Raw genomic sequence first — 23260 nt, forward strand, 5'->3', positions numbered from 1 at the left:
TGAAAGTTGCTAAAAGAGGAAATCCTAAAAGTTTTCATCCCAGGAAAACAAAATTTGTTTTTGTAAGTACAGGAGGTTGATGGATGTTAACTAAACTTATTGTGGTAATCATTTTGCAGTATATGCATGCGTCAATCATTATGCTGTATACCTTAAACAGTGTGGTAATCAGTTATAAAACTGGAGGGAAAAAAAAAAGGCTGTCTTGATAGATCCTGTCTCCTTAGCCCAAATTTTACATTCACAACAACTGCATAGGGAAAGTGTAGCTATCTTCACTTATAAAATGAAAAATGTGTGTAAGTATCCAAGCTTGGATTTCAACCCAGGCTGCATTTCACTAGGCCACCTCTCATTTAAGATCTTACTTCAAAACATGAAATATACATACGTCGACATATTTGTGTGATGTCTGTTATGGTGTGTGTGTATATCTTTTGCTTCTGCCTTAAATTTGTGTACAATTATCCCTGGTCTTTGTTTCACTGGCATTTTAGAGTCTGTCCCCTTTTAACCTTTTCTAGTTGCCTTCAGAACATTTTAGAGCAATCTTTAAGCAAAGCCTCAGAACATAAAATTTAAACTAGTTTAATCATAAATTGCATTGGAAGTAGCAATTGGAAGTCACAAGCATCACAAGTTAACTTGTTTGCAAGGATGTCAGTAATGATAATGTTGATAATGTTGATAATGTTGTTCAACAAATGTTGAACATGTGCCAGACATATTGAACATTCCAATCTATCAGGTTTATTAATTCTCACAACCTACTCATACAATATGCATACTAATCTTCATTTTGTAGGAAAGGAAATTCAGATTTTGAGAGCTTGGGAAACCTACCTGAGGTAGAGCTTTGGCCAAGAATCCACCAAAATATTTCCTTACCCTAAATTTCCATTCTTGCCTTTTTCTCCAAAAAAAGGACCTTCTCCCCAAATCTTAGTCTCATTCTCTCAGTCTCCCTCCCAAGTTAAAAAAAAAAAAAAATCAGATCTGTGGCAGCAGATATCTAAGGTGAGTATGGAGCATCTTACTGTGCCAGAAGGCAAGAAAATACTCAAAGACAGAAGAAAACATAATACAAGGACACAGGATCCAGCTGGAAGGGGCTCCCAGCGTACTGATTTAGAATAGTTTAAATAAAAAGAATAATGATGAAGGATGATAACATTAGATGTGTTAAAAATCCACGAGCCTATAGTGATACTCAGAATGAATGATGGTAGAGAGTGGAGAGGAAGTCTTCTTTACAAAAGAACACCAGATAATACACAGAGTAGGACTAACAGGATGGGGGGAACCACCATGCTGCAACTACCAATGAAATGATTAATTCAGGAAGGGATCACCTATGGAGGCTAAAACCAATGGGGAAAGTTTGAGGGTTAGGATATTCACATAGTATCTAAATATCACCCCACAGATTACTAACAAAACATAAAGGGATAAAAGAAACTTTTCGATGGAGAAATCTAGTGGATACCACCTTAACAAAGTGAGCAAACGTATCACCACCCAAAACGGGACAATCTGACATTATGTGTGCCCCCTGGTTGTGATATAAACATCACCCATGTAGTATTCCTACCATAAATATTGACCCTGAAACTAAAGAATTATGAGGAAGAAAACTCAGATATATCTAGAATATGATACATTCTACAAACAGCTGGCCTGAACTCCTCAAAAATATCAGTTTCATGAAAGATGGACCCAAAAAGTTCAGGGAACTGCTCTAAATTAAAGGAAACTAAAGAGACATACAGCTAATTCCTGGGTATGACCCTCACTTGGATCTTGGATCAGAAAGAAGGAAAAATGTACAAAGGATATTATTATGACAGAAAAATTTGAATATGAAATGTATACTAAATAATATTATTGTATCAATGTTGTACTTCTTGGATATGATCATTGTATTGTGGTGATAGAGGAGAAAGTCCTCATTCTTAGCATATAAGTTTGAAATATTTAGGGGTGAAGGATCATTATGCCTATAAGTAACTCTCAAATGGTTCAGTAAATATAGAGAGGGAGCAAGAGAAATTAAACAAATGTGGCAAAATGTTAACAACTGGTGAAGCTAAGTCAAGTGTTGATTACTACTCTTTCAACTTTATTCTCAATTTTTTTCCAAATCCAAAATTGAGGGGGAAGAACCACCCTTGTTTACAACTCCCGAAAGTTGGTTTTGCTCACATCGCGTGTGAGGGGCAGCAGCTCCAGGCCCTCTGTGGCTCTGCAATGTTATTCCAGAATCCAGGCTGGAGCAGCAGCCCCCACTGAGGACTTCCGGTTCTATGGCAGAGAGGAAAGAGAACAGGACGACTCAGTGCACTGGCTCTTCAGAGCTTCTGCTCACACCCACCTGATTCTCAGCCCCCTACCCCCAAGTCCCACGGCCAAGCCCAGTGGCATCCGGCAGGAGATGCATGCCTTCGGCAGGGAGCCAGTGAACAAGGGTACAGAATTCTTCAGGAAGAAAAGCATGAGGGTGGGTGTAGCTCAGTCAGTGGTAGAGTGCACGTTGAGCATGCACAGCACGCATGAAGTCCTGGGTTCAATTCCCAGGACTCCCCAAAAAAGAAGAAAAGCTAAACACTGAAACCTAGAATCCAGTAGCACCGTTACTCTCCCAAGATCACAAGATGACCTGGGACTTAAATGTGGAGCGACCTCCAAAGCCTATGTTTTCTTTTTTCTCAAATGTGTATGTCTTTTTAATCTTACATCTTCAAATCATTATACATCTACTTGCTTGGAAAATCAAAGAATATCATAAGGTAGATGGTGAAAAGTTGCCTCCCGGCTTCTGCCCCATTCACAAGTTCTTACCAAAACCTCACAGGGGGTACCGCTGTTACTGATTTCTTTCATAATTTCTTACATATCTCTGAGAGTTCTTGAGGCCTCAGTCTGCTAACCCAAATGGATATTCTTATTTTCCACTCTTTTTGACCCAAAATGCAAATAATGTTTATTTAAAATACTAATAATTAAGTCGTGAAAACTATAAATTGAATCACAAGTTGAAGAGATAGTAAGGAGCATTTATTCCACATACCTCTCTACCTCGTTTAATAGAGAAGATGAGCTACAGAAAGGCTAGTGTTTGGCTCAAGGTCATACTGAATGCCAGTGTAGCATCTGGCAGGACTGGAAACCTCAGGGCATGCGAAAAATGCCAGGACTCCTGAAATTGGCATGTGTTCTTTAAAATGCTCTGGATCATCCCACCCACGGCAGCCACACCAAATCCTTCATTTCACAGCGCTGTGAACACTGAAAGAATTCTCCCATTTGCTTAGGATTTCAAAGATGTACTAATCCCTCAAACACATGTTAATGTGGATTGTCTTTGATGAAAAAGGACAAATACATTCTCCAGAAGTAAGCCCCTCCTTCAGCGCTCCCCCCACCCTGTCCTATTTCAGAGTGAGAAAGATCACTACACACTCAGAGCTTTTTAGAATGGGGGCTCGTGTCCCTGCAGGGTGAGGTGAAAATTAACTAAGGTCATGCCCTTTTGATGAAACAGAATGCTGTCCCCCAGAATCGCTCTTTCTTAATTATACACAACCTTTTTTCCACTCTTGATTGCTATTTTAAACTCTTGACTTCCCCTGTCTTATCCCTTATGCCTTGGCTGTGACATTTACATGCCCTCTCTCTGCTCCCCAGCATCCAATCTTCACAGATCCTGGGAAGAACACACAGGCTCAGTCATGATCACCCAAAGCCACCGTCACCCACAGACCAACTCATGAAATACAGTATTGTGAGGAGAAAAAGCCTGAGTTAGATCCCAGATCTCCACTTAGCCCTGTGGCCTTGGGCCAGTTGGACCATAATGTACATAACTATGCTTTCTTTGATGTACACTTAGGATATTTGAGATACTTTGCAGCAGTGAGCATCTATGTATCTAAAATCTGTGCACTGGTGTACAAATTTCTGCAGAGGTTCCTCGCAGTGGAATTGCTTGGTCAAGGGTATATCGTTTGAAATATTGGCAAGTGCTTCCAACGTGTCCATCAAAGCCATTAACATACAAGACAAAGCAGAAATAATATTTATTCCAGATGATAGCTGCAAATATTATCATAGTGGTAAAAGGCTACACTTTCATGCATCTTCGAATTTGTAACTAAAGTGCAAGGTCAGACCCTCTAATCTTGCACATTTTGTGTTTCAGATGCAAGAACTTTTTTAACCTAGCCAAGCATTAACCTGTTCAAGTACGACATTTATTTGTCAGAGTCATCAAGGAAAATGCAAACTCAGGGCCAATAATTTCAACTTCTGTCAATCTTTGCTTCAAAGTACTGAACTTTATCTCTAAATCCCATTATAAAGGCTTACACCACATAGTTGCATATCTTTGATTAGAATGAGTTGATCTAATTAGACTTTTCCTCCAGACTCTGTCTCAACTATTTTTACATTTTTTATTACTGTTTTACATTACACAAACAGCATACTCTCTCTGTAAAAGTCTAGACATTAGGAACATGTAAGGAGTTTAGCATGAAAAATCATCCTTCTCAATGTTGCTGTGCTGTGTATCTATATATCTATAGCTAAGTCTCAGATATTTTTATTTTTTAATCCATTATTTAATGTCTAACTGCTCTATATTGACATTATTCAGGTTATTCAAATAACTCTCCAAGTAGAAGGGGCAAAAGCAATGAAATGTAGGGACAAGAATAATGAAATAGTAACTCCCTGGACAATTCTCTCTGTAACAACTGTGGGAGTATTTTGATAACTGTTGGCAGCAGGACACTGCACGTGATGTGGGGAAGGAAACCTTGGCATTCAAACAAGCAAATGGTTTGGCGACAGTTTGTTAAATTTCTGCCACGCTTGCAAATGCCAGTAACAATTTCTCAGACTATGGGATTATTACATGTGACAGGTTTGGGAATGTTTCACAATTGTCATCAAATAAATCACCTGCCAAAATTAAAAATTATATGGACTTTTTTAATAATTGTCACTACTAAAACAAAAGCTCACTGGAGTTGATGTATTTAACTTGCACATTTTGGGTGTTTGCCACAGAATCAGAGGCCAAGCAAAAACATCCATGTAAAATTATAAATCAATCTTACTGGTAGGTTTCTATCGAACTATTACATCTTCTTCAGGCCAAAAGTAGCCCACATTCCTTCCTAAACTTAGAGCTGTAAAGGTCTACATTAAATGAGATTTCAGGTCAATAGCCAATGCCACACCTTAAGGAAGTAGAATAAGAAGAGTGTGCTAAACCCAAACCTAGCAGAACAAAAGGCAATAATAAAGTAGAGATGAATGAAATAGAGAACCAAAAAACAACAGAGAAAATCAGTAATACCAAAAATTGGCTCTTTGAAAAAAATAAACAAAATTGACAAACCTTTAACTAGACTGACCAAGAAAAAGAGAGAGAAAACACATATTACTAAAATCAAGAATGAAAGAGGGTGCATTACTGCCAACCTCAAAGTAATAAAATGGGTTATAAGGAAAGCTATGAACAACTATGTGCCAGCAAATTAAATAACTTAGATGAAATGGACTAATTCCTAGAAAGACACAAAGTACCAAAACTGATGCCAGAAGAAATAGAAAATAAACCTATAACAAGTAAAGAAATCAAATTAGTAATTTTCAAACTTCCTACCAATAAAAGACCAGGTTCAGATGTTTTACTGGTTAAGTTGGCCAAACATTTGAAGAAGAATCAATACTAATTTTTTACAAACTCTTCCAAAAGATAAAAGAGGCAGGAAAATTTTCCAACTCATTTTATGAGGCTAGAATTACTCTGACACCAAAACCAGAAAAAGATGTCACAAGAAAAAAAATACAGACCAATATCCTTTATGAATATTGATGCAAAAAAAACCCCAACAAAATACTAGCAAATTCAACCCAATAATATGTAAAAAGATAATACACGGTGACCAAGTGAAAGAAGGCCATTACAAAAGAGCACATACTGTATGATTCAATTTATATTGAACGTTCATAATAGGAAAGGAGGTTGGGAAATTGGGTGAAGGGTTACCACTAATGGGTATTAGGTTGCCTTTAGAAAGGACAAAAATATTCTAAAATCAGATGTGGTAATGGTTGCACATTCCTCTAAGTATATTAAACAACGTAGAATTTACACTTTAAGTGGGTGAATTATATAGTGTGTGAATTGTATTTTAATAATGCTGTTTTTAAAAACTTCCTGACCCATCTGGCTGGCCTTTTGAAAGGATGCCTTATTCCTAGTCCCTTGGTCATGACAGCTGCCTGCCTCTTCCCATCAACCTTAACATCCCCTGGAGAGAGGACACAGGCTGGGTCCTGACCACCCAAAAGTGCCCCGTACTAGCTGGATGCACCCGGCATACACTGCCTGTAAGAGAAAAGAAGATTGCATGTGCTCTGGGACCACAGTGCTGGTGTTCAAACCCCTCCTCTCCAGTTCCTAGCCCTTGACTTGTATTACAGTTCAATTACATGGGAGTGTAGTTTGGTGCAGTCATTACAGAAAACAGTATGGAGATTCCTCAAGAAAACTAAAAATAGACTTACCTTATGATCCAGCAATCCAACTTCTGGGTATATATCCAAAGGGAACTCCAATGTGAAAAGATTCATGCACAATGTTCATAGCACCACTATATACAACAGCCAAGACATGGAAGCAACCTAAACGTCCATCGACAGATGACTGGATAAAGAAGTTGTAGTATATTTATACAATGGAATACTACTCTGCCATAAAAAAGGATAAAATAATGCCATTTGCAGCAACATGGATGGACCTAGAGATCATCATTCTAAGTGAAGTAAGCCAGAAAGAGAAAGGAAAATACCATATGATATCACTCATATGTGGAATCTTAAAAAAAAAAAAAAGAACTAGGATGCTATGAACTCATTTACAAAACAGACTTGCAGACTTAGTAAACAATATTATATTATGGTTACCGGGGAAAGCAAGTGGGATGGGATAAATTTGGAAGTTTGAGATTTACAAATGTTAGCCATTATACATAAAAATAGATTAAAATTTTTTTCTTTTGTATAGTACAGGGAACTATGCTCAATATCTTATAATAACCTTTAATGGAAAAAATATGAAAATGAATATATGTATGTATATGCGTGATTGGGACATTGTGCTGTACAAAGAGATTGACACATTGTAATTGACTGTACTTCAGTTAAAAAAGTTTATTTGCACCTCATGCTTCCAATTAATCATATGAAAAATTGGAGTAATTATACTATCTTACAGCACTTGGGGACAAGTAAAGCAGATAGTACATAGAAGGTGTTTAGCACTAGATGGGGTACGCTCAGTAAGATTGTTGTTGTTACTGGGAGTGCCTCAGCATATGAAACTCTGACCCTCCTGGGACTGGTTCTGGCCCAGCTTTGGAAGATTTCTCACTCTGTTTCTCCTGGAGATGACAGCACGTGCTTCACTGGGCTCCCCAACCCAGAAGAAGGCTCTCGGCCTCTTTGCTGGTGGCCTTGGGCTGGTGGCGCAGACATTTGGGCATCAGAAGTAGTTTAGCACACATCCATAGTTAAATGCAATTACACATCTTTTAATTTTAAAATTTGAAATTTTCTACATTTTTTTAATTTTTAAATTTTCTATATACCAACTAAAGGGACGCATTATCCCATTCTTAGAAAAATAATCACACATAAAAGTACAAAGAAATGCATGCAGAGGGCAGAGAACATTTAAAACATCAAAAAGGGGGAGTGTGCTTGCAATTCCAGTTTTAAACCTTCCCCTTATTTGCAATCTGATTGTTTTTTATTCAATTTAGTTTCATTTTCCTGATGGTATAAATTATTTCTGATAATCATTATGTATCTTATCCTCATCCCTTTCCTTTACAATCTACAATATTCAGGTGCTTAAAAAGCAAGAAAATTCAACCCAGCCCAGTGTCCTCTTGAATAAAACATTTCTATGGTGTTTGTCAATGAGAATTTGAGAATCTGGGTGGATATATAACAGATATCCCAAATGTTGGTGACTGAGTTTTAATTTATTAAATAGGTTGGCTGGCTGGTTTTTATTTTTGGCAGTTTCGTGAGACTTTTTAATAGTTTAGAGCAGTGGTTCTCAAACTTTTCTTTTATTATACTTTCCCCAAGTAGCTTTTTTAGACATTTTCCTAATGACCCTCCCCCCATGACATTTTTAATACCATTGATACACTGTATTTCGGTTTAGGCTTTTTTCACCCCCAACAAAATAATTTTCTCCCTCTGGTGGCAATACTTCTCCCATTGAGAATTCAGGGCCAAGAATATTCAGATTTTACACGGTAAGAAAGTATAAGGTGAACTATCTTCCTCAATCAAATGCAGGAGCTTCCTTCCTCCTGCAGTTCGTTATTTTCAGGTACAGGATGTAGCTATTCAATTACCTTCAAATATCGCCTCGCTGTTCAGTGTGGTCCAGGTGTCAGCAGCGTCACCATCATCCTGGGAGCTTGTTAGGAATGCAGGCTCTCAGCCTCACCTCAGACCTACTGAATCAGAATCTGCATTTTAACATGATGCTCTATTAATTCAGATGCCTGTTAGAGTCTGGAAACACTGTTTTATAGGACAATCCTCTACTCAGTTGGAAAAGATTAAGTTAACATATGAATGGAAAAAAATATGCATAGGCCCTAAAAATGGGTTTTAAGTCCCCCCCACCCCTCCCCCTCAAGGTCTAATTTAATACACCAAGTTTCTTAAAAGTCATCAATATTATTCTTGGGGTTAGGGAGATGGTATAGCTCAGGGGTAGAGTGGTTGCCTAGCATGCATTAGGTCCTGGGTTCAACCCCCAGTACCTCCATCAAAGGAGAAAGTCATCAATATTATTTTTTAAACTTAGAATTGGGTGTGTTTTGTTTTTTGGGGAAAGGTTAATTTTATTTTCTTCTAAGCAAGTGAATCTCCCGGTGAAGTGTCATCTTGCTGTCCTGCCTCCTCTTTCTTTCCTTTGCTCTTCTCCCCCAGAGAACAGCAGGGGTGTTAGAATTACTTGGAGAGAACAAGATAAAACGATGAAGTTTCTGTTTTTCTCCCCCAGTGAATTTGGCCTTCCAACCCGCAGTCAAAGTCTCTGTAAAATTCAACTTGTTTTGAGAAGAATTTCTTCTCTTGGATCCAGTGGGTAAGTGGAGCCAGTACAAGCAGAGAGATTTTTTTATCTATGTTACTATTTGAAAAATCCAGCAAGTTAGCATAGGGGGAGAGGGTACCAAATTAATTCAAGGCTTTTGCTTCTTAGTTATGAAGATGAGATTAATTTTTCATTCACTTTTCTTTATGTGTGTGAAATTCTTAAATGTGTAGGAAATTTGTGTAAAACGTTTCAGCCATACAGAAAAGGAAATATAGTATAACAAATGCCAGATACACACTACCTAGGTTAGCAGTTTGCCACATTTTGCTTCTTCCATGTTTTAATGAAATATTTTCTTTCATTATGTTTTTAAATTGGAATATAGTCGATATATGACATTATGTGAGTTTCAGGTGTACTATACAGTGATTTGGCATGTGCACACATTATGAAATGATCACCACAGGAAGTCTGGTAGCCATCTGTCCCTATACATAGTTATTGTAACATTATTAGCCATTTTAATATAAACTACAGATATTATGACATTTCACTCCTAATTTTTCAGTGTGTATTTTTTTAGAATAATGACATTTTATTACATGAAAACAAGCTACACTTGACTAAACTTTTGAGGTTAAAACTGGAGAGACTTCCAGTACCACAAAGCTGTCATTATTATTCCCATCACTTCTTCCCTTACCAGCAGAAGAGACAGAAAACTTGGACCTATTAGAATGGGTCCAAGAACCAGCTGAGACATTATTTTTGGGTGTTTTCAGAGGCGCCCTGACCTCAGAAAGCAAAATTCTCTTTAATTCTAAACTATTGACAAGGACTGTGGTCAAGTTAGACCAAAGCCAAAGCTCTTCTCATTGAAAAACGCAGTGGAAAGATTCAGCTAAATACCAGGAGCTTTTTCTTAATTAAGAATCTCAGTCAACAGGTTGGAGATTTTGAATGCAGAAAGGAGGGACGGGAGTGCAGAAAAGGGAAAAGTGACCAGAAGAGAGAAGAAAAGAAACAGATGGTCTTATAAACCCCAACTCAAATGCCACAATCAAGGCCTCTCTTTCTTATGTCTCCCTGTGTCCCTTTCTATTCTAACATTCTTGACTTACTAGGGTAAAGTTAAATATACTTTCAATAGTTCATGAGAGGGAGAGGAAGACTGTGTATAAATGTGTGTGTGTGTGTGTGTGTTCAACAGCTGGGACAGGAGGAGAAAGTGAAAATCTGGACTAGTTGAGTAGAGGTTGCTTGTCATACTGGTGACTTCCCAGCGGCAATATAATACAGTATTACTATTAGAAGACTTGCTTATTCTTTGTTTCCAAATTTGAAGACTCAAACGTCAAGATTAATCTAGTTTTATAGTTGGAAATGCCTTTAAAATCACATACCTCAGTCCCATTTTCAGTATATGAGGAGTCAAAGTTTCAAAAGTTTTTGGTGGCATATCTAAAAGTGACTTTGGTGGGGGAAATGTAGTTTCTGGAATGGCCAATGTACCTCCACTTTTTTTTTTCGTGGAGGTACTGGGGATTGAACCCAGGCCCTTAAGCATGCTAAGCACTTGCCCTACCACTGAGCCATCCCCCTCCCCCTGTATCTCCACTTTTGCCTTTCAGCACCCCAGGATGTCTAGGCCCTACCCTAGGAAGGAAAGACAAGCATGGCCATTTCCGCCATGGGCTCTAACCCCGTATCCTGCTTGTTAAACTGCGTCCACCCCACGGCGCCTTTCCAAACTCTCCACCAAAGTTCCCTGCCATTGTGTTCACTGGCTCCAAGCCAGCAGACAGGCACTTGAACTTCTGTCCCTGCAAGGATTCCTAGCACAGCAGGGGATCAACAGCCCTTCGTCATATCACACTCCCAGGAAAAAAAATATTTTTTTGAGAACTGTTCCCATTCCGAGGAGCACTCACATCACTAAGGCACAAGGCAAGCCCCAAGAATCAGAGAAACAGGGAGAGGGTTTTCAAGGCTAGTGCATGAGAAAATATGCCCTTTCTTGACTTCTCCAGAGAAACATAAATCTTGCCTGGTGTGGTGGACAGAATGTTTTCACTTACTGTTATCAGTTGTGAAACTAAGTGTTCATCTGCTGCTGCTCTCCCAGTCAGCTACTTTTCATCAGGGCCAAAAAGAGCATTCCAGAAAGACTAAGACCATCCACCTGGGGTGAAGGGGGCAGATCTAAGAACACAGCGAAATTCCTAAATCTCTGGGAGCAAAAAGGCATTAGTCTGTCTCTCGTCTCTCCATCTCATTATTTCTGTAGCAAAGTAGGTCAAGTTTATTCATGTTCTCCAGCCCCTTCCCAGTGATCTTAAAGATGAAAAATGCAGTTGAGATGCTGGTAAGAAAAGCTATTTTAGGTATGGAATTTCATCGGCATTAGGAAGTTGATTATGAAAAAAAATTTTTTTTGAAGGTTTATACAGATACATTAGAGAAAAATGTGTTCAGGATACACAGTAAACACTAAATAAATCATAAGCAGCCTGTTTCTGCTACACGTCCTCCTATTCATCTGCCTTAAGTTGGAGTACACACTAAATTCTCTACTTTGAAAGAATGGCTTGAGAACTAGGTCCAAAGGAGAAGGGCTGCAGGAGAGTCGGTATTTTTTTCTGTACTCCAAGACAAATTAACGAAAACGCAAAGAGTATTTTCATGTCGTTTTTCTTCGTTGGCACAATGTGGCACAAACATACTCTTTTGGCAAACAGGCAGGTAATAGAATCCACCACCAGAAACTCAAAGATTACTGTGGCCAATTTGGTCATATGAATCAGAAACTTCTGACTTTTACCACCAACCACCCTAAGGAAATAATCAGATGGAAGTACAAATATATAAGAATGTGCATCTTCATGATATTAAAAACATCTTCATGATGTTATGCTTTCTTTATGATGTTAAAAAAAATTTATGATGCTAAAAAATTGTTTATGTTAAAAAGAATCAAAACCACCTAAAAGGAAATAAAATATGGATCTGTTAAACAGTTATTATAACCCCACAGCAAATACAGTGGTGCCATCAGGACTGACGTGGCAGTAGATTGATTGACTTGGAAAGACGGTTGGTTACAAGAGTGGAGGGGACATGGCAGCACTGTAGAGTAAAGGCTTCAGATGCAGACAGACCCGGAATCGTGTCTCGTTCTGTCATTGACCAGCTGGGTGTCCTGGGGCAATTTATTGGACCTCATTCAGACCCTCAGTGCCTTCATATGTAGAATCAAAGGAGATAATAATGAAAAATGAGCCCTTAGCAATGAGATTGGCATAGAGAGATATTGAAGCTTCAAAGTAAGGCTGACTTACAGAAGACATTGTTAGGTGTTATGGACTGAATGTTTGTGTCTGCTCAAAATTCATATATTGAAACCGCAATCCCAGTGTGATGGTATCTGGAGGTGGAGACTTTGGGAGATAATTAGGTCAGGAGGGTGGAGCCCTCACGAATGGGATTAGTGGATGTGTAAAAAGAGCGCTCTTTCCACATGTGAGGATATAATGAGAATTTGGCTGTCTGCAACCCGGACGAGGGCCCTTTCCAGGACCTGATTGTGCTGGCGCCCTGATCTCAGACTCCTAGCCCCCAGAACAGTGAGAAATAAGCCTCTGTTGTTTCTAGGCCACCAGTCTCTGGTACTTTGTTACAGCAGCCTGAACTACGTGGTTAGCTTAAAGAAAAAATTACAGTACAATCTGACTCTTGTCAAAGACTTTTGGACCCATATATCCCACCAGTAGTCAAATATTTATTGAGCATTTAATATCTGAAAAGCGCTTGGTTAGGAAAAGAGACCGTAACAGTGAGATAAAAATTAGACAGAACCTGTCTTCATGGAGTCCACAGTCTCCCACTGGTGACTGATTGTGACCAACTGAGTTTAAAATCCCCGCTTTGATACCAGAGAGGAAGGGGTAAAGAGAGCTTGCAATAGGATTTGATCTAGTCAGGAAGGGCAGGGAAGTTTCCTAAGGAAACTGCAGTTTAGCAGAGACAGAAGGGTGAAGAGGCCTTGACCAGCTGAGGTGGAGGTGACGGTGAGCGGTGCACATCACGGCTCAGCGCACTGAGCCTAGACTAGGGCAGGTGCCGGTCCAAACCCCCTCTGCCCACCAGCACGAGCTGCTGTGTTTATGGGCCCATCACTCAATCTCTCTGTCCCAAGGACTCCACCTGTAAAATGGATATAATAAAGAGTGTATCATTTACATGACTATGAGGATTAAATTAGATAATATGCAACCCAATGGAGAGATGTTATTCCCGCGCCCCCCCCCCCACTCTTTAATTAAGGACATTCATTAAGTGTAGTTGTCCCAGGCAAGGGGTCCTGGGAGAAAATCAGACATACCTCGGTCAAGTTACAAAGGGCAAATACAAAGCCATGCCCAGCCAGCGCTGAGGATCTATACTGTTTGGGGGACGGCACAGGAAAGACATAACCAGTTTTCATTCCAGGCTTGGCTCTTTTCTAATCTTGCTGTATGATCGTGACTAAATTTATGTCACTACTTTGGGTCTCATCATCCTTAACTGTGACATGAGGGACGGGGGATGGAGTTGGGCATTATCTTTCTCCCCAAGTTTTAGTTGTTAGGACTCCATCCTCACAGACTAAGTGATACCTGTCCATTTTTTTGTTTGCTCCTGGCAAATGTTTGTTAAATGCTCTCTCCTCCCCCAAGAAAGTGCCATTTAAAAAGTCATTTTATATCATTTTCCTATTGCCTAATTCCCTATGAAATGACTAATTGTCATTCAATAAGGAAACCAACCATTTAGTTGATAATAAATGTTTTTAAAAAGAGGAAAGACAGCATTCAGAACTAATTGACTGATCTCTGACGAACTTCGCTTAACTGGCAGATAGATGCAGCTTAGTCGTTTAGGAGCAGAGAATGTGAAAGAATGTTCCTGCTGGCAGTGATCAGAATCAGGTGAGGCTAGCACATTGCTATTGTTCTTCTTATTGGAAGAAAGTTTTGAGCACTGTATTGTTACAGTACACTTGAAGAAAGATGTCACCTTGGGAGAGGCATGCAGTCTACACACTGGAGATCCTGTGGGCTTCTCTGAATAGGTTTATCTGGCTGGAAAGGGCTGTGGTTTGAGCACATCCCATGAGTGTGCCCGTGGGCATATCATAATGAAATACTGAAATGAGTCTTATTCTAGGAAATGATCTACGGAGATAATAATGAGGGATAAGTAATAAGGGTCCCATTCCAAACCTTAAATTCTATCCGTAGGAGCTTGAAATTTATATGAGAGGCACTTGGAAATGTACGCAGTTCTTGAAATGGAAGACTTTTTCCCCCTCTTTTCTCTAAATTGCAGAATGCGAGGCACACTTTCCCACATCTTCTCCACACCCCTGAGGAAAAATAAGCCACTCAACACAGAAATACCAAATCTGAGATGTTGTGAGAAGTCACTCAATTTAAACCCAGCCCTTCGCTGCATTGCTTGTTTTAGGAAATGTGCCTCGACACCTCTTCAACAGTACTTTGGATTCAGAGTTAGAGGGGGTGGAAAGAAGGAAAAATGGTAAGATGTCCTAAAACACCAAATCCCCTTGGATGTTTACCTGACCAAATGCTTACAGTGTCAGAGTGAAAGTGATTATGACACATGGGGGGTGGTGGGGGAGAGGTGATCACGGAGAACAGAACAGAGCTGGGAGGGACCCCCATGCTAACCCCTCCCCTTCCTCCCCGTAAGCTGCCCCAGGTGCCCTGGGGTAGGGATTCTCACAGGCAGGACAATAACAGAAACAATGCCCAACCACCCCCTGATGGAGCATTATTAACTACTGCCACCCCTCTCATCGTTCTACGCCCGTTGTTTGCAATCATTTCAGTACTTGTTTTTATCTTATGCACTAGCTTTATACTTTATTAAGTAAAAAACACAAGTCTCTAATTTTATTCTACAAGTTTTTTGGAGGCTTGCTTTCTCTATTGTCCAAGTGGTCAGTGCCTTCATGATTACTAAATGCAGGAGACAATTCTCAGTCATCATTTTAGCACTCAAGAAGGTAAAAACCTCCACCCTTGGCTCCTGATTCTCTCCAGTTTCCTCTCATACATTTTTTTATTGCTCTTTTATTTCATTTATTTATTTGCTTGTTTTAATTTTGTTCTTAGACTTTATTTTTTAGGTTCACAACAAAATTAAGCAGAAAATACAGAGATTTTTCCATATACTCCCTGCCCCCAACACATCATAATCTCCCCCATGTGGATTGAAAAATTTCACATCCTAGGAGTTGAGAGTTATGTTTTATTCGTTGGACTTTCTGAGGACTCAAATCCGGGGTGCTGCCTCTCAGATAGCTCTAAGAGACTGCTTCAGAGAGGCAAGGGAGAAGCCAGGATATATAGGATTTTTGCCACAAATACCAGGTAGTCAGAACATCAAAAGATTACTGTTAAAGAAAACCAGATATCTCAAGTTAAGAAATTTAGCACTTTTCTATGTATGACAAGATGCAAAAGTCTGGGCTCACTGAAATCATCCCTTTGATATTCATCTAGTTGTCTAAGGCCAGTATTCTGTTCTTTCACAGCCTGAGTTCCCTCTGGGTGCAGGGCCAGGCTGCCTGCTTATTTCCATCCTAAGTTCCCTCCACTCACTGTCAGAGGCTGAGGCAGTGGCTGATGACTCCATAGACATAGCATTCCTTTGTTTACTGATATGGCAGGCAACATTTTTTATCCACATCCATTATCAACATCTTCCACCAGAGTGATACATTTGTTACAGTCAATGAATATACACTGACACATCATAATGACCCAGAGTCCATAGTTTACATTAGGGTTCACTCTTGGTATTGTATATTCTATGGGTTTGGACTGTAGACAAAGAACTGTTGCCTGCCATTTCAGTAAGCAAAATCATTGCCTGACATCAAGTCATCTGCCATTGCAGCCACCCTCACCTGTGTGTCCCGAGGGGAATTCAGGATGGAGAAAAGCAGGATATTGGCCCTAGATAGTTAAGATGCATATCAAAGGAATAATTTCAATGAGCCCAGACTCTTGTATCTTCCCATACATAGAAAAGCACTAAAATCATTAAGTTGAGATGTCAGTTTTTGTAATAAGCAGTAATCTTTCAACTGCCGGTTATTTCTCCAGCAAAGATGGGTTTATTTGGGATCAGCAGGAAATTGCAATTTGGGGTCTGCAAACACGATGAGCCACATGCAAGTCCCTGCACTGCAAGGAAAAGAGAACACTTTAATAGAGTGGGAAAAGATAGTTGGGAGGGCTATAATAAACAAAGAGCCCACAGCTTCCCAATAGCTGAGTCCTTCCAAGAAAGAAGAGGCTCTCTTTCTTCTTCCTGCTGGGCTCTGCTATTGTTGCAGGGTGTGAGAATTTCTTATTCTGGTCTCCCAACTGTATTTAATTGAGATTTCTGTTCATTATTTTTATATATTTGCTATCTGTATATATTCTTTGGTGAGGTGTCCATCAAAGTCTTTGACCAATTTTTAAAGCCAGTTTCCTTATTGTTGAGTTTTAAGAGTTCTTTGTATATTTTGGGTAACAGTGCTTTACCTGATATGCTTTTTGCAAATATTTTTCTCCCAGTCTGTGGCTTCTAATTCTCTTGAAATTTCTTCCAAAGAGCAGAAGTTGTTTTTTTTTTTTTAATTTTAATGAAATCCAGTTTATCAATCCTTTCTTTCATGGATCACACTTTTGGTATTATATCTAAAAGGTCATCAACAAACCCAAGATCCTCTAGATTTTGTCCCATGTTACTGGAGGGGAGCAGAATTTGTCACCCCAAAATATGCCTCTTTGGGATAAGAATTATTTTAGACTGATTACTTTTAAGAAACAACAGACATAGGTAAAGCTCTGAAAATGAATAGACATGACCCTTTTGTAGGAGACATTTGTATTTAAAGAGAAATCTCCATTTGTGTGGTTATCTCCCTCTCTGTACTTGGAAAAAGATGACACTAAATCTCTGGAAACACTTATCAATGGTGAAGGCATGAATTAAATCTGCATAGCAACCTCACCCTTGTTTACTGTGCTTTTCCCATAACTGGCCTGAGGGGCAGAGGGAGACTCCAACATCTTTGTCTTCAGCTGGAGATGGTATTTAAGGTGGTGGCTTGGGCTATTTTGGAGAGTTATTCAGTGTCCTTGGATATCTCCCATGTATACAGGAGGTACACGTGTTGTTAAACATGCTTATTTTTTCTCATTAATCTGTCTTTTGATTATAGGGGGGATCTCAGCCAACAGCCTAGAATGGTAGAGGAAAAATTATTTTTCCTTCCCCACATTATCTTCTAGGAGGCTTGTAGTTTCACATTTTACATTTAGGTCTGTGATCTATTTTGAGTAAATTTTTGTGAGGAGTATAAGGTCTGTGTCTAGATTCACTCATTATTTTTTTTTTTAACACAGATCTTCTTCCTACCTCTTATAGGCTTTATTTCCTTAGATTTATCTCTAGAGGAACATTCATCTTTTTTTTTTTTTTTCTGATTGATCTCATTCATTCACTCTCTTATCTTCTCCAGTCTTCTAGAAAGGTTCTCATACACCAGTCTACTGAACAGTTGTATCAGAATCAACCAGGGTTCTTATCAGTCATACAGTCAGCCCTCTGGGTCCACAGATTCTGCATCCTCAGATTCAACCAACCACAGAACAAAATATTCAAAAAATTCCAGAAAGTTCCAAAAAAGCAAAATTTGAATTTGTTGTATGCTGGCAACTCTTTACATAGCATTTACATGGTATTAGCTATTATAAGTAATCTAGAGGTGATTTAAAGTATATGGGAGATTTGCAGATACTAACTACTATATATAAAATAAACAACAAGTTTATACTGTATAGCACAGGGAACTGTATTCAATATCTTGTAATAACCTTAATGAAAAAGAATATAAAAATGAATATATGTATTCATATATGAATGTATGAATGTGTATGAATATATATGAATATATGAATGTATGTATATATATGACTGAACTATTATGCTATACACCAGAAATTGACACAACATTATAAACTGACTATATTTTGATAAAAATAATAATAAAAATAAATAAAGTATATGGGAGGATGTGCATAGCCTACATACAAATACTAAGGGCATTTTAAATAAGGGTCTTGAGCATCCTCAGATTTTGGTATCCCTCGGGAGTCCTGAAACCAATCCCCCTCAGACACTAAGGAAGAGACTGTGCAGCTTCCCAGGTGCCCCTGAGATAGAAACTTCTGGAACTCAGAATTTTTAACATAATTTTAAGCAGAGAACCACATTTAAGGATTTCTAGGGGATTCTGAGATGCATTCTTAGCAATCACTGTTTTAGGAGATACTGATAATATTTACATGTATTTCTTTAGTCAATTGCAAGGGTTCCTGATCTCTAGCCCAAACTTTCTAATAGTTTGCCGGTCACCTCATCTAGACAGCCCTTCATCCACTCATCCCAAACCTGCTGGAACCATGTATGCTCCCTATGATTCTTCTCCAGGTAGTGATGCTATTTATAACCAGCACAAATGGCCACTCAGGCTAGAAATCTCAGTTACTACTTCTCCTCTTTCTCCCCCTATATCTAATTGATGACAGAGTCCTGCTGGCCAGGTTTGTGAAACATCATTTGATCTACCTGTGTTTTCATCCACCCCACTGTGACCATGTACTTCATGCTTCGTCTTGTTCTTGCAACACTGCAATCGTTTTCAGACTTGTCTAACATTCTGATTCCCTTATCTCTAATCCATGCTCTCCATTTCCATACAAATCATCATTCTACAGCACCAATGTCTTACAGAACTTTCTACAGTGATGGAAATGCTCTATATCTGCATTGTCCAGGAGGGTAGCCACTATCCTATCCCTATGTGGCTATTGGGAACTTCAAATGTGGCAGGGTGACTGAAGAACTGAATTTTAAACTTAATTGAATTCAAATTTATATAGCCACATGGATCTAGAGGTTACCATATTTGATGGCACAGTTCTAAAATATGGATTTTTTTTTTTATACCTACCCTAGTGCTTGCAAAAAGCTCTTTACCTACAGGATAAGGTCTAGCGTCATCATACTGTAACGCTGAATGACCTTCATAATCCAACCATCTTTTCAGTTTCTGCTACACCCCCTGCCCCAATTCCACATGGACTCTAGCACTGTAGAAACCTGCTTTTCTTAAACACGCTGTAATTTTGAGATCTCTCAGCTTTTGATCCTGCTATTTGCCCTACCTAGAATGCCCTTCCTTTACTTCCTTCCTGTCAAATTTTGCCTCAACTTTTCATGCCTAATAAAGTGTATATGGGAAGACGTGTCTAGGTTATACGTCCTGCAGGCATCCCCAATATAGGCGCATCCCCTTATCCTCGACCTTGAACAAGCTATTTAACATTTCTCAGCCTGGTTTTCTCATCTGTAAAGTGGGAATGAAAACATTTGCTCCCTTACAGAGTTGTTGGGGGATTAGATATTGCACTATTCAGACTCCACCACTGAGAGAGCACTCAATAAAAACTGTTTTTATTTTCTGTCCTCCCGTAGCACTTAACACATAGTATTAGAGGTCTTTCCAGATGAGACTGTCTCTCTTTCCTCAAGACTGTGAACTCATTAGCAGCAAAAACTCAGTCTTGTTCATCATTGTCCGCCAGCATCCTCTACATCGTAACTCTTTGACAAATGCTTTCACTGGGTGACAGATAACTGAGTGAATCAATTATTCACATAAGACGTCACAGAATAAAAAAAAAAAGTATTCCTTTTTCATGTGGATCTTTAGGGAGGAACAACAGAGACAGATCGCTGTGGCAAGACTGAGAAAAGAGGATGCCAAAACTTGTAAAGCATTAAATCTTTTTTGTTTCTGCCCAGAAAAAACTAGCATAAGCCTGTTGTTAAATCTGTGTCCCTTCTCCTTGCTTGATGAGAGTATAGCTCTAACATTTTTGCTGTTTGACTTTCCTTTCTAGGTCCTCTGCCCCTCTCCGGCCATGGGTACTAAGCTTCCATCACTGTCACCAAGGAAACAGCAGGGATGCCTCATTCCTCACAGCTCTGAGTATCTGAACTCTGGCTGCCTTTGTCCACAGAGCTAGCTAAATTCTTTGTGTGCACACGACTAAATCAACTGTCTTCTATACAGAACTTTATCCATTATTATATGTTTAAAAAAAAAAACATATATAACAATTTCGTCTCTTGGGAATGGCCTTTTTCCAGACCTGTCAATACTGTTGAACGCACCAGACATTTTTGGTCCCTAGGAGAAAATCTAAAAATCGCCTGTTTAGCCCCTTGGACTGTGTGCAATATAAGTGCGGGTCAATTTTAAAGAGCGCAACAGAGCATTCATAATGGTTTCCCTTTTAAAAGCACTGTAGACCAAAAATAAACCTGACAAAGGGCAGCTGTAGAGTTTTAACATGTGGAAAACTCCACAGGCGGCAGTTATGTAACTGGAAGGAAACATGATAAATATTTCACACCATTAGATGAACTTCCAACTCTGACACGTGAAAAGCAAAGAACACAAAACACACCTTAACTCTCCAAGAAGCAGAAAGCTTAGATTGAGAAGGGGCCAAGGCGGCTGCTAAAATCTGAGACCTGCCTTCCAGTGCGAATGTTGATTGCTGTTTTTTTCCCCTTCGCCTCCAAGCCGGAGCCGGCGAACCCCATCTCCCTGGAAGGCCTCCCCCGCAGCGTCGCCTGTGGGCTAGAAATTTTCCAAAATTCTCCACTCCTAGGCTAACCCCCCCCCCCAAAGAAGTTTTGTGCCAAGGAGGGGGAGAGAGGAGTTGGCGCAGGGCAGGCGGCGTTCGCCCTCCACCACGCCCCACCCCACCCCCACCCCGGGGGCCAGCGCCTCCAGCGCCCGGGCTCCTCGCCCCGGGGACAGCTGGCAGCCCCGCGCCGGACCAGACACAAAGCCGATCAATCCCGGCGGCGCGGGGGCGGGGGACGCCCCGCCAGGGCTTCCCTTCCGCTCGTCGCCTCCTCCTGCCCGCTCATTAGGACCAAGCCGACAGCTCGTCCGGCTTCCACTGCCCGCCCCCTCTCATCGCCCCCCAACCCCCCCCCCAAAAAAAAGAACTGCCCAGACCCCCAGGCCGCTGGCTAGGCCAGACCCGCCGCTAGACAACCGCCTGCAAGGCGCCCCTGGAACGGGGGAACTGACATCCCGTCCGAGTCCGCGCCTCCCCTCCCCTGCGCGCGTCTCTCCTCTCCCGCGCTACAAGTTCAGGGCCCCCCCCCCCCCGCCCCCGCCGGCCTCCCGCGCTCCCGCCGCCGGGACCCTCGGCTTCGGCGGAGCCGCCAGCCCAGACTCCGCGAAGATGGCGAGGAGGAGCCGCCACCGCCTCCTCCTCCTGCTGCTGCGCTACCTGGTGGTCGTCCTGGACTGTAAGTTGCAGGGGTACCTTCACCCTCCCACCCGCTCCTGCTGAGACCAGCTCCTCCAAACCTCCAGCCCCTGGACGCCGCGCTGGCGGAGGGCTGTCTCCACAGCCTGCGCGGGGGCGGAGGGGCTGCCGCGGGGCGTCTGCCTTGACACCCAGCGAGCCGCGGACCAGGGGTGCCGGCGGGGCGGGGGGCCGGAGGTCTCCGGTTTATTGTAAATAGCATCTGATTTTGTCAGGTCTAGCTAGAGAAAATTAAGGGTCACGCCAGGAGGTTCTCATTTTCTTGAAAAGTTGGGTTAAGTTTTCAAAGACACAGGGACGTGAACAGAATGCAAAACTCACTAACTCCTTAGAAGATGCTAAGATCCCAAGATGGCATCACTCGGAGGCAGGCGCCGACCACGCTCTAAGTACCGGAGGAGGGGGCAGTGTCGGAGTTTTCTCAGCTTCTGCGGGTCCCAATTGTGGGGGTGATATGCCGTGCACTTTGGGGGAGTGTGTGTGTCGGGGGGTGTGGGAGGGAATTCGTGGCTGCGGACCCAGAATTACTTTTATCGTCTCCACCTGCACATCTACATTCAGTTCGAGCGGTCTGGTCTGGGCACTCCAGCCAGCTGCTGTGTCCTCAGCGGACGGCCAACGGGGTGATGCTAGAAAGACACAGAAGCTGAATGATCGAGCAGCGGGGGGACGTCCCAAAGCCAATTTCACGGGATGGTTCTAAACAGGATTTTCACAGATTCTGGGCTCATAAGACTTAAAATCGTGGGAACGTTTCCTATTATTTTCTTTTCCTTGCGTTAACTTTTTAGGAAGTTACAGTGGAGGAAATTACACTAGATCTTAAGCACTTAAGCAACGAACCCTTTTTCTTTCGTTTTTACCTTGTTTCGTCTTTCTTTTTTCTTTAGTTTTCTTTACTTTTAATGGAATGGGTTATTATTGTTACTATTCAAGGTCTGGTAATATAATACTTAAAATAACCTGCCAGATAAGTGTCTAATACATAGCACAATGACTTTTTCTAGCGCTCTCATTGCCGAAGTGAGTGTTGCTCAGCTCAACGTGGTGTGAGCTCTGTCCCTTAGTGGCGGGAGAAGGTGCAAGCTGTCTCATTTGAAAGGGCTTGTGCTGACCTATATTATAGAAAGTCAAACCAGTAAGGCAAGGCTTCACAATAAAACCATGATGCAATTTTGAAATATCAATTGGTATCATGTTGAACGCTCAGAGAAAAAAAAAATCACTGATGCTGAAAGGCAACAAAGAGGTAGGCTGGCGAAATTGTAACAGAACTACTGAGAAAGTTATGTATTTCGTTGACAATCCTACATTTCAAATAAAAAGGGCTGACTGTAGTGTAGAATTGTCACTGATTAAAAGCAGAGAAAATGGTTTTACTCTGGTATGTCTATTCAGTAATCAAAATAGAAACAATACACCCTAAATTTGAAATTGTAGCCAAGAAACAACCCAGAGGCAAGCACGGGCTTAAATAAATAGGCAGAATAAACTCTTTCAAGCCTTGGGTAAAGCTAGCACATTGGCCCTTCTAACCCTGCCTCCTACATAGAGGATTAATTTAGAAGTGTTCAGGGATCTTTCCGTATTGTTCCTGGGATGCTGAAAGATCTGCTATTGCAAGAATTTTTTTTTTTTATTG

General features: G+C 40.7%; 1 protein-coding gene and 1 long non-coding RNA gene across 3 annotated transcripts in view; one reads left to right on the forward strand and one right to left on the reverse strand.

Moving 5' to 3' along the window:
• Positions 1-12089: 12089 nt before the first annotated feature.
• Positions 12090-21698, reverse strand: LOC105086811 (uncharacterized). Its single transcript, XR_010384865.1, has 4 exons — positions 21580-21698; positions 20737-20912; positions 14401-14543; positions 12090-13342 (listed from the first exon to the last, which is right to left on the reverse strand). It is a non-coding gene; the product is annotated as an uncharacterized LOC105086811 (long non-coding RNA).
• The window catches only part of JAM2 (junctional adhesion molecule 2), a 52065-nt gene continuing 49917 nt past the window's right edge, over positions 21113-23260 (forward strand). Inside the window, exon 1 of one of the 2 annotated variants that reach the window (XM_010977396.3) lies at positions 21113-21598. In XM_010977396.3, coding sequence (XP_010975698.1) covers positions 21532-21598 — 67 coding nt within the window. In that variant the 5' untranslated portion in view covers positions 21113-21531. The remainder of the gene's footprint in view (positions 21599-23260) is intronic. The other variant, XM_031458229.2, reaches the window with a different exon arrangement.

The sequence above is a fragment of the Camelus dromedarius genome, chromosome 2, assembly GCF_036321535.1.
Source record: "Camelus dromedarius isolate mCamDro1 chromosome 2, mCamDro1.pat, whole genome shotgun sequence".
NCBI classification, from domain to species: Eukaryota; Metazoa; Chordata; class Mammalia; order Artiodactyla; family Camelidae; genus Camelus; species Camelus dromedarius.